Source organism: Perca fluviatilis, chromosome 8 (genome assembly GCF_010015445.1).
Source record: "Perca fluviatilis chromosome 8, GENO_Pfluv_1.0, whole genome shotgun sequence".
NCBI lineage: Eukaryota > Metazoa > Chordata > Actinopteri > Perciformes > Percidae > Perca > Perca fluviatilis.
In genome coordinates, this window is record NC_053119.1 from 10,778,152 (window position 1) to 10,794,841 (window position 16,690).

Below are 16,690 nucleotides of genomic sequence, written 5' to 3' on the forward strand. Positions count from 1 at the left end.
GATTCCACAGGTGGCCTCAACTCGCTCCCACGGCCCCGCAGTCCGATCAGGGCAGGGCCTCACTGACGGTGTTCTCGTTGTGTATGTGTGTGTGTGTGTGTGTTGTGTGTGTGTAGGTGCGTGTGCGTGCGTGTGCGTGTGTGTGCTTTGTTAGGACCAATTTGACTGTTAGACATCAGACATTTTTCACTTCAAATGGCTGTTTGAGGTTAGAGACTTGTTTTAAAGGTTAGCGTTAGTAATGGCTGGGGTTAGGCATATACTGTAGCTGATGGTTAAGATTAGGGTTAGTGGCTAGGGAATGCATTATGTAAATGAGGGTGCTGGCAAGAGGAGAAATACAAATTTGCGGGTGAGTGTGGTAAGGATTCCTTACCTCAATGTCTGTTAGCTTGACTTAAAGTGCTTATAATCAATATTGTTGTATTATATGTATTTTTACCTGACTCTACAGTGCCCCTCAGCTCTAAAGCGTTCACAGCATCTTTCAGCTCTTTATTCGATTTTAACAGCCCGCAACTTTACTGTTTGGGTTCTCTCTCACTGCTCTTATCAGTGTTGTTTCAAGATGCATTAAGCTTTAGCGGCAGAGCTCTTTAAACCCACTGTATGCTATCTGACCAGGACCAGACAAAGTTTACATATACTTATACAGTATTTCCCTCAGGAGTTAATGGAGACCAAAACAGAGCTAAAAGTAGAATTTAAAAAAACAACAACATAGAATAGCATCTGTTTTTAGAGCAAGAGACTGAAAGATAAAGAGCTTTGTCTATTAAGATTGAAAAGGGCTATCTAAGAGCAGTCCATTTACAGCTGCATTCTGCTGCCCCCAAATAGAAATAAAAATCAGTTGCATGTTCAACTTCGGAGAGATATACTGTATGTTAAAGGACAGTTCCGGCGCAAAACGAACCTAGGGGTTATTAACTGATGTGTATCTACTCTGTCGCTCTCTGGGACATGTTTTCATGCTAATCGAATGAGTTTGGAGCTTTGACGAGGCTACCGCGGATCGCTGGTTAGCTTACAATGCTAGTATTTGGGGCATGTGGACACTCAAATTAAATCGTTATTTAATACCACTAAAAAGGCTCGAAATATCACCACACCATAACGTTAGCATAATGAGGGTCCCTAAATGTGAACCGAAGCATTGACAACATTGTAAGTGTACAGATAGTTTATTAAAAAGATAGATTATAAAGACAGTCGCGTTCATGTTTACTTGCGGGAGCCATCTTCTTTTTGTCCACCGAAGTCGATTTACGAGTCGTTTTGCGGAGTTACAAACCGGAAGTTGCAAAAAGAACGCCCCTGAGGTCGTATATACGACTCGTCAAGTCGTCTGAACTCAGAGGACCCCGAGTTCACTTTCAAAGATGGCTACGTCGTGCATCACACGTAGTAAACGTGGTTTTCTACAATTTTAAGCACTTTTGTCTTTGTTGTAACCAAATGAAGAAGTCGTACACATAGCACTGTATACTGCTACCTATAGGCATGTTGCTACAGTCTTATTAGGAGTTAAATACCGCCTAATTAGTTATTTTGTAGCTTGTGCAGCTGAAATTGGCTAGAGACGCTCGGTTGCTATATGACAACAATGGCCGAGTCTTGAGCAGAAAGCAGAGCAGTAGCCTACCCGCGGTTATTCGTTTTTCGACACGGATGTGACGTCACACTCGAGCTACTAGTCGCGATTACAAGACAAAAAGAACGCACCATGAGTCTGAGAGTCCCATACTGTCTATGGAGATTGCACGGCGTTCGACTAGTCATGACTGGTTTCCAACATGGCTCCCGCAAGTAAACATGAACGCGATAATCTATCTTTTTAATAAACTATCTGTACACTTACAATGTTGTCAATGCTTTGGTTCACATTTAGAGACCCTAATTATGCTAACGTTATGGTGTGGTGATATTTCGAGCCTTTTTAGTGGTATTAAATAACGATTTAATTTGAGTGTCCCCATGCCCCAAATACTAGCATTGTAAGCTAACCAGCGGTCCGCGGTAGCCTCGTCAAAGCTCCAAACTCATTCGATTAGCATGAAAACATGTACCAGAGAGCGACAGAGTAGGTACACATCAGTTAATAACCCCTAGGTTCGTTTTGCGCCGGAATTGTCCTTTAACAGACCGTTCTCTTCTCTTAGAGCACACATTTGGGGATATTCCATTATGCTATTCTATGATTTATGATCTTTCCCTTTCCCTCGGTCAATAAGGGACTTTCAAAGATTGAAAGGTCGCTGCCTAATTCTCTCCATCGCTTTCTTATCGATTTGCTTCTTGCTCCTTTCAAGATAAGACCACCTTGTGAAGGATAGTAGGGAACTTCCATGGCATGACATCAGATGCTGTAGGACTGGGTTTATCATAGCAGCTGCCTGTGTCCATGATTAAGTTTTAAATGACACTGTCTGACCCTCTGTTTTACAAAAAAGGGAATGACTGACGGGGAAATAGAGAGACAGAGACAAACAGAGACAGACTCAGGATCTGGCTTTTGGCCTCTGTACTGTATATTCCAGTGGAGGTTGCACATTCCTGAGACCAGACCACATGACTGGAAGGATGGGGGGGGGGGTTGAGAGAGGGAGCAACCATTGTTGGGCTAAACTAACCCGTAGATCAGATGAGGGAGGTGGAGCCGAGCAGGGTAACAGACTATGTATGTGTAGCATTTCCTTCCACAGACAAAAGGCCCTACAGACATGAGCAGAAGGCTGGACCAAATTCAATTCTATGCTAAAGCATCAAAGGCTTTCGGGACGGAGAGATAAACGAAAACCAGGGAATATTATTAGATTCACTGGCACAGTGAGAGAAGTCTATCTAGGTCAACTGAGGCATCCTGGAGGTACATTTTGTCCAGAGGGCTGTACAGATGGGGTTAAGTCGCCCTGTTCCTTGACAGGAAACAGGAAGTTGCAAAGGAAGAGACCTATATCAAAAGAGCCTTAGAAAGAAGCGGTGGGGGCTGGGGAAGTGCCACAACAAGCTCCCCAGACAAGCTCCACAACATGCACACACAAACACAGACTCTCGCTTACAGCTGACGCACTTCATACCAAAACATTTGGCTAGCGTATGCTTTCTTAAGCCACACCTCTACTGCCACCCTCACACAGGCCCTTTTGAACATTAGTAGCATACTATAAAAAAGTGTTTACATTCTCCCTTAGTGTTTAGCATCTTCTGGGTTTCATTAAAAGTGTGCTGGCAGTAAGGAACCAGACAGGCTCACAGGGGGTTTTACCAGTAATAGGTTATCAATTTTAGAAGGTCAGATAAAGTTTGTGCGTTTGAGGTGGATAGGTGTCACATTTTGATGTGGTGCAGTATGTGGAAGTTGTGGTCACTGAAGAAGTCACCTCAGCAAGTTTGTAGGGCACGATGAGCCTCTCTCCGACGGTCACCGTCTTCCTGGTGGTCAGCGCCTCCAGCAGCATCTCCTCTCTGACCTGAAGAGGACAAGATCAAAATCAGAGTTAGGTGTCACTTAGAGCTCTTACAACATTGTAAGCATTATACAGGGCCCCTGATCATATTAAATGTTGAAGCTGAAGAGAGCTGTAAAGGTATAGACACATAAAGCCGACGGCTGACCGTTGACAGAAAACCCAGTCGATATGATCCCTCGTGTCCCCGAGGTCCAAAAAACTGCCACAGAACAGACCAAAAAGACGAGACGTAATACATCTCTATAACAGCAGGCGGCGCTAATCTGTAATGTTGCCCAAGAAATGAAAACCGGCAGCTGATTGGACGAACGCGTCACATGGGTTTGTTTTCTCCGGAAATTCAAAGCCTGACTGTCATGGCCAAGGGGGTAAGCTTCGCTTCAGAACTCGAACCTCCGATGGCGCCATTTTGTTGCTACAAAGGTATCACCTCCTGTTAGCATTCCACTGACCGCCATTTTTTTTTTTTTTTACGTCACTTGACTGCGAATAACTTTACATCTGAAGCGTTTAAAGACTATTTGTCCGTTGTTTAGTTCTAAAGAAACACGACAATGTATAAAAGGCTCCATTACCTTGTACCTCACGTTATGGCTCCATAGCAGATGTTTTTGTAAAAATAGGCTAACGATTGTGTCATAACCAAGTGACTTACTGTCGCACAGTAGAGGAATTACCGTATAGTACAGGAGAAGCTTGCAGGCAGTTTCGACTTACATTAGCTGTTTAGGTCTAATTACTAATGTTAACTAGCATGTTAGTTAGCAATAATTAGCCTGTGCTTGTGTTATCTCCTTACATATACCTACGCTCTCCGTCTCTGTAAGATTGGGAATGATTGAGATTTCTCTTGGCACGGCTACCAGAAGACTTACTAGAGCAACTATTGGTCCATTATATATATGTCAATGGTCATGGCGACGTCCGAACATGGCCGCCATGACCATTGACATATATATAATGGACCAATAGACCCCGTTGCTCTGGACGGAGACCAGTGAAGGCTATTAGAAGCACTTTTCCGGTGATCACTAGCTTTACGGCGCAGCCTCCAACTGAGAGAGACAACGTAAATGTGACGTGACCATGACCGAACATGTCAGTTCGGCCAAAATGAACGCCGACAGCCCCTCAGACGGACGACGGCACGGGACACACTGAACAGATTTGAGTCACTGACCTCGCCAGACTGTCCCACGACCGATAATCAGCCTGGTGTGTCAGCGCCCTAAGAATTATTTTTGGGGGATTTTATTTAACGTATACGTGATGAAGTAATGGTAATAATAAAAGGATGATAACATGCAGTAATGGTACAGTCCAATAATGTCAAAGGGCATCATTCTATTAAAGGTTTCTCAATGAATTTAATATAGCACTTCCAGAAAGCTGGAGAGCTCACAAGAGACAGATTCTAAAGAAGAATTATTGAAGATTTAAGCAGCAGAAACCGATATATCAAGACATTTAGTTCCTTGTATGGGTCAGGCTCCAAAAAACGCAAAATTCTACATTTCCCATAATGCAACAGACCTTTTTGTCAGACCAACCACGCCTGATAAATACAACACACTGTATGTCAAACTACAAAAACCCCATTTGTAATGCAGGCTTTACATACACTGTTTTCACAGAGTAAGTACTGTAGCACTATACATGACTTGTGAAGGGACCTTTTCTTTTAAACGTTCCTCTTTACACTCTTCATTCTTTTTTAGGCCAAGGACCCCTTAGCTGAAAGAGAGACGGAGCAGGGACCCCCTACTACATATATTGTATAAAACTGAGTTACAATAGTCTATATCCTTGACGTTCCACTTCCGGGATTGCTTGTTGCCACCGGAAAATTCGCCAGATTTCACTCATTTAGGGCAGATATCCGTTGCTATCCGGGCATCCTTTGTGTTAGCATTTTAAACTCCGGTCGATTTATGAGGACTATGGTTAACCTTTTCTCAGATCTCTGCAGGGTAAATCCAGACAGCTACCTAGACTATCTGTCCAATCTGAGTTTTCTGTTGCATTACTAAAACAACTTTTAAATGTACACATGTTCCACCAAAACAAGTTCCATCCGAGCCTATTTTGCAGCGGCACCGCAGCTTTTCTCCAGTGCTTAGCACCGCCCAAGACGATTGTGATCAAAGAAATGCCAATAAACCAGAGCACGTTTTCCTCCCATTGCTGAATGCTGTGTGGAGTAGCCAGACCCTCCTCCAGCGCGGGTTGGAGGAGGGTCTGGCAAAGCGAGACTAGGCTTACAATAATGTGTAGGGCGGCCTAGAGCCTTTATACATACCTTTTAACAATACTAATACTAAAAATAATAATTGTTGACATATTCATTAAACATCATGTTTCAACGCATTCTCACTGTGGATGGCTACCTTACGGCTACCTTCGCTGTAGGCCAGTAAGCCTATCATCAATGTTGTGTAAATTAACAAAAAGATGCATCTTTACTGTGACGGCTCCTAGGCCTCAAAACCTATTAAGTCCCTTTGGTTGCTGGGATCTGGGGATTGGCTAATAATGACTGACACCTGGATGAACTGATTGCTCACATGTCCATAAATAGGAGTGCCTGGGCAATCATTTTTCCTCTTTCCCTCCTCAAGGTTGCTTGGTTTGTTTGGACTTTGGGTTGAGTTACTTTTAAGTTCTAACATTGCTAAAACTACACACATCCATATACTACAAACATTAATGATAAACTGTGGCCGGGTTGGGTCAGTGGTAAAGCAGGTGCACATGTACTGAGAGGTTTATGCCTCGACGCAGACGTCCAGGATTCGAATCCCCTGCACTTCTTCCCCCTCTCTCTCCCCTTTCTCACCTAGCTGTCCTGTCAAAAATTAAAAGGGGGAAAAGCCCAAAATAATAAAAAAAAAACATTAATGATAAACTGATAGCACGTTTACCTTTGTTTATTTAAATAAATTAAGTTTGGTTGCAGTTTATCAGTAACCCAGCAATCAAAGGGTAATAGGTTAATAGGTCTTGATGCATAGGAGCCGTCACATTACAAATAATGGTTTGCAAAGATCTCTGGTTTAAACCAAGGTAATTATTTACTTAATATATCTAGTTGTATATTGCAGACATTCCCATTTGGTTATTTCATCTATAGTATAAGCTGTTTCTCAACTGACTTTCCAGAAAATCTCATAATATACATGGTGACAGAAGATTTTTTATCCATATCCTTCATCCCTAATTGACCCTTCAATCTACTAATCTGATGCTCATAATAACTCTGCTGTTTCTAACTAACACAGCTGCCAAGATTAACACGTAAACACTACTCTCTGCCCTCACACACAGTACAATACGATGTGTCCCACTGGGAGAAGCAGATGTACACACACACACACACACACACACACACACACACACACACACACACACACACACACACACACACACACACACACACACACACACACACACACACACACACACACACACACACACCACACAACCCACAAACACAAACAAACACAAACAAACACAAACAAACAAACCGCAGCTGATGTATAAAAGGCAAGGGTGTTAATGTTATAGTTAATACCATTATGGATATAGTTTTTCAACTGGCTTTGTGAAGGCTTTGACATAAACAGAGAAGTGTGTGTGTGTGTGTGTGTGTGTCTGTGTGTGGGGGCGTGGGGGGGGCCACATAATCAGACTTCATTTCACACTGCCTGGTAATCCCTCGACTGAGAGCAAAGCCTATTCTGTAGCCTGGTGATTGGTCTTTAGCCGGTACATTTCCATGTATTAGTCGCTTGGTAACAGGCTTGCTGCTCCGTCTATGATTACAGCTCTAATACCATAATACTCAGAAGTTTGTAAGCAAGTTTGGGTTCAGTGATTCTGTTCTCAAATTAACCATTTCTTTTTTCTGGGACATGAATACCTCGATTCCCATTCTAGGTTAGTAATCTTTGTGGTCTAATGCTATTGATGCCTTGTCCCTACATTTTCGCTATATGCTACAAACAACAAGACATTCTGAAGAAGATCATAAGACATATTTTAAGACACCTACACTCTTTTTAAAGTGACATTATTATATAGTTTTCAGTTTAAATAGCCGTTACCAGAGTTATCTAACATGTACTATAGTTAATTAATGGTCTGGCAGGTAGTAAAACTGTACGGTACAGTACAGACATTGCCATATTGTTGACTGAAACCTGTCCGACATAGCAACAGTAACTACCAGTGGGGGTAATGGGTGCTTGGATTTGGTCAATAGGGCTGTTAGTTGTTCTCACTCTGCCACCTCCTTCGTATTTAGTTGATAAAGTCAACCACCAACTGGTTTTGATGTTCAATAATGCAAGAAGCAGTTTTTGTAAATGTTTTGCTTCTTCTACTCTAAAATATACTTAGTTCGAGTCCGCCCTGTGAGGATTTCCTGCATGTCTTCCCCCTCTCTCTCCCCTTTCTCACCTAGCTGTCCTATCCATTAAAGGCGGAAAAGCCTCAAAAAATAATCTTTAAAATATACTTAAACGCTTGAAGAAAAATAGCACTGCATGGTTACTGGTAAGGAAAATAAAACAAAAATCTGACAGGACTTTATCAAAATGTATTGGCCTATGTCAGATTGTGATGAATAACCAAAATTATTTTGGCCTCAGGGTCCAAAACTGTGTTTCAACATACTGTTTTTAAGCATTAAAATACCATCATCAAATTCAGGCTTTAGTGGGCTTTGTTCTCACAGTAAGCTACTCTCTCAGGACCAATTACCACTTTGCACAGGAATGTTTCTGGTTAGGTCAAATCACTCAACTCTACAGCTCAGAGGATCCAGTCTGTCAGTCGTCATCCAGCCTCTATGAGCTCTACTTCCTCTTCCAGTTCCACCTCCACAGGAAACAGGAAGTCCTGAAGTTTCATTCCTAATCATTCATCTCGTCTACACTTGTGCCAATCAGTTCTTCTCCATAGAGGACCTTCACATGAGTGTACCACAGTAATAGTGAGAGCGGTGGTTCACATCCCATCCTGTCTGTCTATGTTGTTTTACATATCAAAGCGAAGGACGGACTAATTCCAACATTTGTTATTCATGCAATCCTCAAACTTGAAGCCATTCCAGCCTCGATGACTCAAACTAAACTGCATTTAGCAAACCTCAAGAACCTATTTCAGCCCATTAGCAGACTCTCTTATGCAAAGGGTCTCAGAATAAAGTCGTGCATCAACAATACAACCTAAGTGCTAAGTACTTTTGATGGTGCCTGTCTGGGCTGTACATCCATCCATTTTCTTAGCATCAAGTTAATTAAATTTTAAAAGAACTTCGAAGGCGCTTGCGGTGAAAATCATAATAAACACATGCTGTGCTGTCAAGTAACAATGAACTAAAAGGCAACACTGTACCTTTATAGCTAATTTCCCAATATCTTTCACCAATAAATGTCAGAAAACTGTACAATTATTTACTGGAAAACATTATTTATTTATTTATTTATTTTTTAACATTTACTGCATGCAACCAATAAAACCATCACATATTTATTAATTATCCGCCCCCTCCCTCCACTCCTCACATTAAGTAACACTTATTTCCCATTGGTTGACTCCTCTTTTGTCCCACTGAAACATTAGGTCGCAGCAGGAATGTTGCCAAATTACAGAGAGCCCTGAAAATGCTGTATCAATGTGACTCTTTGTTTGTTTGATTTCATTAAGATGTTTTTTGTTCTCGGTTTCTTTCTTCTTCCCTTTAAGAATGTTTTATACGTCCCTGGGGACAAACAGCCATTGCACCAACTCACAGACATCCAAATAAACTTGAACTTAAAACACTAACCCCGAGCATGTGGCCAACATGTGACTGCCACTCTGGACCTCTGGAGAGTAAAAGAGACCAGTCTGGATGTTATAGAGGAACCCTGGCAGTCAAAACATCCCCGCTGTGCTGTTGACAGGAGTCTCCGGCACACTTCGGACCTTGTTTTGTCAGCGACTCAACAAGCACATCCGCCTAATCGTTGAAGTTTGTAACAGTGACTGGGGAGTGCCACCATCACTCAATCCCAAGGCAAATCAGAACAGCATGTGGATGTTTGAGCTGTCCTTACAGTGCACACTGAGGAGTGTGTGTGTGTATGGTCTGCACTCAGTGTCAAGAATGAACTCAAATTCAGCACATCATAAATTTGTATACGCTGCGTGGCAGGTTAACCCATGCCAGGAAATGTTTTCCATGTCTGTAAGAGGCCAAAGCAGTCTAAACCTACAGACCAGACTGATTAGTGTCTGTTGGATAATTACTACAGTGTCTAGATTGAGGTCAGGAAAATGTACAGTACGTATAGATCAAAGCCTCAGAAACTGCTTTTCAGTTTAGTTTTTGCTTGTGCATACAACAAATAATACAACAAAAATGAGGTTATAAAAATACATTCAATTAAATGAAAGAAAAAGAGGAATTATGAACCAGCATTAGACTTTCCACAATGCGCCGATACTGTAGTCTATAAAGCAGCTTTATTTCCACAATCGGAATATTGTTGCTGAAACCATAGGTCGCCTGAACTTCATCTGACCTTTATTTACAGAAACAAAGTGCTGCCGCTGCGCAAACTAATCTGCTTGCAATTACCGTATGTGGTTAGACAAGTAGTGACTGTATTGTGCAAGCAAGGATGTGATTGGACAAGCACTGACCATCCATAAGTGACTGATGGATACAGCTGACAGGCAAAACAAGTGCTTTACAAAACCATTTCACCTCAAAATTAAGGAAAAAAAGGTTGTTAATAAGTAAGCCATGCATGATCCACAAATGATCCTTTAAAAATAAACATTGGTAAAGCTTGTCTTGGTGTCGGATATGTATTTATTATCATTATCGTATGATTTACCAACGCAGGAGGTATTGAGACAACAACAAGGACCTGTTGTTCCTGGTGGCAAAGCTCGCCTACGCAACAGCACGGCAGCACAAGAGGTCTGGAAATAGCCTGAACACAAACAGTACTTTGTGGAAGCACTAGATGGTTGGACAGCTCTTTGGGACCTGAAGCACCTCTTAACTTCTGCTGTCACCACAAGCTGTGCTCGTATGCAGAGAGCCCTCAGCTCTCTAAAAGGCTTTATAAAGCCCACATGGGGGGGAGGGGTAAACTCTGGCAACACGAAACACGATTTTTTTCACAGTGTTTAAAAAAATACACAGCAAAAGGAAAACCCATTCGCGCAAATGGATGCTACTTGTTTTTGAAAGTTCACTAAGTCCTTGGAGTTTTAAGTATCTCCAGTGGGCATGTAATGGAATAACTTTGGGAGACGAAATGGCAAAGAAAGTATTTAGGGAGAATAAACAAACCCTGTGGTAAAGCCCTGCTTCAACTCTGCATTTTTATTATCCTTCAAAGTATTTAAAGTATTGCATTTCAGCATAAAGTCAGTGAGACAAAAAGTACTGTATTTTCTGACCCGGACATGTCATATTTAGATGCTTTGACTTTCAGATGAAAAGGGGGTTTATCATTAAAACTGAATTATATCTCGCAAAAATATTTTTTGCCACACACAATTTGTTTATGTGTTTGAACCTTACTAATAGCCGACACATGAGCTTCAACACAATGAAAAGGCTGCATGGTGCTGCTCACCTCTAGCAGCTCCGAGACAATGGGCAGGACCTCTGGGTTGCAGATGTCGATGGAATCGTCCCTGTAGGTCTTCTTCTTGTAGCGGATGTTTCCCAGGTGGAGGATTGCTGACAGCAGGGAGAAGATCCTAAAGAAAAAGAAAGGCACTTATTGTTAAGATATTTACATTATTTGGGGCAACTAAGCTTTGGTCTTAATGAGCATGTTTTACAGTGAATGAAAGAGTTTCTGTGCTAATAGATTCTTGACCAGGAGACCTTGTCATTGTGTGACATTTCTGCTATGGGATGGTCTCTCTATTACAGCAAACTGACTCTTACTAAATGAATCTGTTGAAATGTTTATCTTTAAATACTTCTCGAACAAGATGTCAGTTTTACTTGTAATCTCTGACGAAAGCTGTAATTTTCTAAGAACCTGAATTTACAAAGCTTCCTGACTGATGCCTGTTTGCTTACAAAAGGTTAAGAAACGTGCAATGACCTCAGCCAATCTATTCTCCTATACACTATAAAGGTTTAAAGGAGGAGTTTGACATTTTGGGAAATATGGTTATTTGCTTTTTTGCCGAGTGTCAGATGAGAAGATCGGGACCACTCTTATGTCTGTTCCTTAAAGGTCCCATGGCATGAACATTTCACTTTATGAGGTTTTTTAACATTAATATGTGTTCCCCAGCCTGCCTATGGTCCCCCAGTGGCTAGAAATGGTGATAGGTGTAAACCGAGCCCTGGGTATCCTGCTCTGCCTTTGAGCTCAGATGGGCCGATCTGGAATCTTCTCCTTATGCTGTCATAAGGAGCAAGGTTACCTCCCCTTTCTCTGCTTTGCCCCCCCCAGAGAATTTGGCCCACCCATGAGAGAGAGACATCATGGCTTTCAAACAAGCAAAGTGGCAGTTGGTCAATGCCACACCCCCACCCTCCACCTTGCCCCCTCTCCCCCCCCTCTCCTCCTCAATAGCATTTAAAGCTACAGACACAGAAATGGCACATACTAAGGACTGGGGCTCTAGTGGCTGTAATTCTGCACCAAGGCTGAATTTTGGGAAAGAGACTTCAGTTACAGTATTAGGGGACCACTAAGTTCTATGTACAGTAAAAGCATCCAAAAAGCAGCATGTCATGGGACCTTTAAGAAAAAAAAAAAAAAAAAAACTGGCAGCAAACTATAACTTTAAATCTAGGAAAGACAATATAAAAAAAACTAAAGTAAACTAGAGGCATGTTTTGTGAGAACATCAGATGAAGAGTAGGAGTACTTACGGAGGGATCGGTTTATTTAAGTTCACTAATGTTTCCATCCCTAAACCACATCTGCTGAGCTGATATGTTTCCATAAAAATGTAATACAATAAATGTCTGCACATTCACTGCACTTAAAACAGTCAAACGATTTTAACAGACAGGGCTGAGGTTCTTATTCATACAAAATAACAAATGTATACGTCCTGCAGCTCATCTTACTGTTTGCGTGTGGTGGGTAGGAAGCCGACCATCTCCATAGCCAGCTGCAGCCGCTCAAAGTCATGTTTCAGATCCTCTCCTTCCACTGTGAAGCAGTCCTGCTGGTGTCAGGTGGAAACACACAACCACAGAAAAAAAGAGGAAGACAGAGATAAACATCAGCATCCCAGAAGATTTTTTAAAATCAATAAACCCTTACACACTTAACGAATACCTGTTGATAACGATTAATACTATTCCATTAAAGTTAGTGAAGACTTGGCACACTAATGGATGTATCTATTTAAGCTACATGTATGTATCTATTGTACAAGTGTCCTGCAAGAATATACCTTATTGTGTGTGTGTATATATGTGTGTGTGACTGAGCAGGGTTTCCCCACAGTATTTCATATGCTTCACTTTGACTGAAACAAAGATGGCCTCTGCATACATCAGAGGAAGTTATTGAACCTGAAAATGAAATAATTTATAAAGGATATCATTAAATTAGAGGTAAAAACTAAGTAATTGTTTTGCAAGTCACAAGTAAATATCAAGTCTTGGCTATGAAGTCCCAAGTCAAGACCAACATGGCCCAAGTCAAGTCCAAGCCCTAAACTTTGTGTTTTTTAGTCCTGACATCGTCATGTGCCCTTCACCAAATAGAATGGCTTTTTTTTTTCTTTAACAAGAAATAATAAGTGCTTTTCAAAATATTTGTAATTATGACTTTCAGATACATTGTCCAAAATATAAAACCAAACTGACTGAGGTGTGTGTCTTGTTATTCCTGTGATACTGTCCTTTCCTTGATCGGCTGCAGTCGGATTGATTAAAAGAACAGGAAAATCAAGTTTTTTTTTGTTCCTTTGAATCATTTTATTTATAACATAATTCTCAATCGTTGGGCCTCAGGGGAATGTCAAGTCATTCAAAGTCAAAAGGTTAAAGTCCAAGTGAAGTAACTGGTATTGAAATCAAAGTCGAGTCTTTTGAATTTTGTCAGGCCGAGTCTAAAGTCATTCGATTTATGACTCAAGTCCACACGCCGCTCCTCTGGCAGCAAAGGCCAAATCTTTAATGGACCACCATGTAGAAACTAAAGTGATTACAGGGGACTAAATGTTGTCATGGTTGTCTGACTCAGCTCAGCAGATGACTCATTATTCAATCAAATCATACATTCGCTTTGAAGTGATTAATTAAAGCAGCAAGTAGTGATGTCAGAAAAGAAACTAATTCTATTTGGGTGGAGGAATCGGCGGATCGATCCAAATATCGATAATATCGATACCAACGTTGGTGTTGATATTGATCAATAAGTGTAATGAGATCGATACTTTACTTTCAGTTTCTCTCAAGTATGCACCGCTGCGGCTTCATCAGAGAGGCGACCTGTCTGTCTGTTTGTGTAAGCTGCTTTCAGGCGCTCCTGTCACAGCGCAGAGCAGGCACACACTTTGCTCCTCCTCCCCCCTCTTGTGATTTGATGTTGTCACGTGACTCAGCGGCGCCAGGCAAACAAGCAAACAAGGCTCGGTGGCGGCGGCGGCCAGCAGCACACACACACACAAGCAGGACAGAGATGGAGCAGAAGAATGGCAGAGGGGAAGAGGAGCGCTGTGTGGCTATATTTTCAGGCCAAAAATGAAACAACGGCAAGCTGTATAATTTGCAGTGGCTGTAAGATACAGTGTTAACACAACAAATGTATACAAGCATATGAAAATTCTGTCCTGGGTTTTAACTTATTAATAATCCAAAGGAAAAATCCCCCCCAAAAATTTTGCAATTTGATGATGCATCCACCTTAATTATTAAAAGGTATCGGTATCGTAGTGGTTTTGGCAATACTGGCCCTGTATTTACTTGGTATCAGATTGATACCAAATTTTGCATAATCGTACACCACTAACTGTGAGACACTTATATAATATGGTGATAGCAAAGGAGGGAGAGAACGAGGATGGGTTTGTGTACAACGACTGTGTGCATGTGTGTCTTCAGGCCCTCCGGTCGGTCAGCATGCCTCTGCTCCGGCAGCGAGCCTCTCTCAGGCTGTAATTAGCACATACCACGGTGACCAGCCAGCGAGAGAAGACACAGGAACCCATAATCCACACTCTGGATTGCCTCTTCTACGCTTTAACATTCAACACTCCTCTGCCTCTCCATTGTTTTCCTTTGGCTCAGAACTTGTCAGGAACTGCAGAGGCAACAATGGACTTATTTCTCCAGCGAGCTTCTCCAATTGCAACAAAAGGGTTTTTGAGGCTTCTCGATCTATGGCGAGACCCGGGAAAAGCTAGTTTTCAAATTGCCGGGTATGTTAGACCTCAGCGCCAAGCAGCACAATGTGATATGTTGAAGGAAGTTGAGAAAATAAAGAGATCAATTTTGGCCAGTTGAGAGGGAATACTTTGGTCGAAAACCAAAACCTTAGCTATTGGTACTACTTGAGTGCAGCAAAGAGATGATTAAGAAACAATCTGTTCTTCATGCTTATTTTAAACAAAGAATCTTTTCTCACTCACAACTTAAAATTGCAATGTTATGCCAGTTGCAACACTCCTGGTGCAGGCGTACACCAAATTGAGTCAAGTCAGAAGCCCAGCTTGCTGACGCAGCACATGGAGCTTTTTAACAGATTGCTCAAGGATCCAGTTAAAAGTTATGTGCATCCAGTTGAGGCTTTCCTGTTACTTACCATGACTTATTCATGACTTATGTTGTCAAGACACCGGGTAGATTTTGCGCCAAAAGCAGCATGCCACCCCGTCACTAGACATTCCACACGACCAAAAACCATAGACAACCAAACAGGCACAAAATGCAAAACCCACAGCGGCTCAGAACCAAACACCCAACTGCACACATAAAATGCAAACATCCAGAAAATGTTTGGTCTTTGGGATCTTTAGTCACAAACTTAATTTAGTTTTTTTTTTATTTTTTTTTTTTATAAAATCACATTAGTTTATTTTCTATTTTCGGCTCCAGACGTTACATCTGGAATCTGTACACATCACTGTTTGAAACACTGGGTGCCCTGCATATTGACCAATGGTGGAGGTCAAGGGTTAAAAAGGCCCAAAGGGCTGGTCAGATACTCAGACAGCAGCTGTCAAGAGCTGCTGAGCTTTCTCTATCTGTGTGTGTGTGTGTGTGTGTGTGTGTGTGTGTGTGTGTGTGTGTGTGTGTGTGTGTGTGTGTGTTTGTCAAGACAGTGACATCATCTCCTTGGACGCTGGGGTCACAGACTGATGAGGTCATTGACTGACCCTTGAGGGAGACAGTGTGTCAGCAAACAGTGAGACGGGACGGTTGTGTAAGGAAATAAAATGAGAGAGAGGAGCTGAGGGATAACGCAGTACAGAGAGAGAGACATAGTCAGTGAAGTTAAAGGAATAGTTCAACATTTTTGGAAATACACTTTTTTCTGTTCCTTTGCAAGAGTGAGATAAGAAAATAGGAGACACAGAAAATAGTAAATGGTCTTTGTTACATTTTTGCTTATGTATTAGTAGACAAACTAAATACTAAATATAGTGTGTGAATAAGGCAGCGTTAGAGTTGTTAGTAGTTTTTTACTTTAGACTGAACCGGGCTAGCTGTCTTTCTGCTAAGCTAGGCTAAACACATCCTGACTCTAGCTCACGCATTAATGTCAAATTTCTTATCTCACTCTTGGAAAGAAAGCAAAAAAAAGGTTATTAAAATGCTGAAGGACAGTTGACTGAAAATCTCTCTGTTGACTATTGGATATTAACCCCCCATAGGCTGTGTCTGATAAAAAACATGAATGAAAACATAATCAAAATTTCCAAAGGAACTTCTCAAATCACTCCTGTAGCATAATCTACTCCTCCAGCGTTGCTCTACAAGTTCAGTATGTTCCAAACAATCTTCACTTTGTCTATAAATTGCTTAATATGCTACTTCCAGAGATTGTTCTGCAGGAGGGATTTGAGAAATATCCATAGACAATTGTTTATGATGATTCTGGGTTACCATTGGAATCTATTGTCAAAACTTTAGAGCCCCTTTTCAAGCATACAGGAGGGGAGTAGTTGATATTCAAAAGACAGATTTTTGGCGAAGTACTCCTTTAACTGTTTGAATGTGAAGC

General features: G+C 41.5%; 1 protein-coding gene across 1 annotated transcript in view; it reads right to left on the reverse strand.

Annotated features, from left to right (window-relative positions):
* LOC120564602 (unconventional myosin-IXAa-like) overlaps nt 1-16,690 on the reverse strand; it is a 162,484-nt gene that overhangs the window by 60,987 nt on the left and 84,807 nt on the right. The window contains 3 exon segments of the mRNA XM_039809735.1: nt 3,384-3,473; nt 11,114-11,240; nt 12,580-12,680. Of these exon segments, the coding sequence (XP_039665669.1) occupies nt 3,384-3,473; nt 11,114-11,240; nt 12,580-12,680 (318 nt within the window).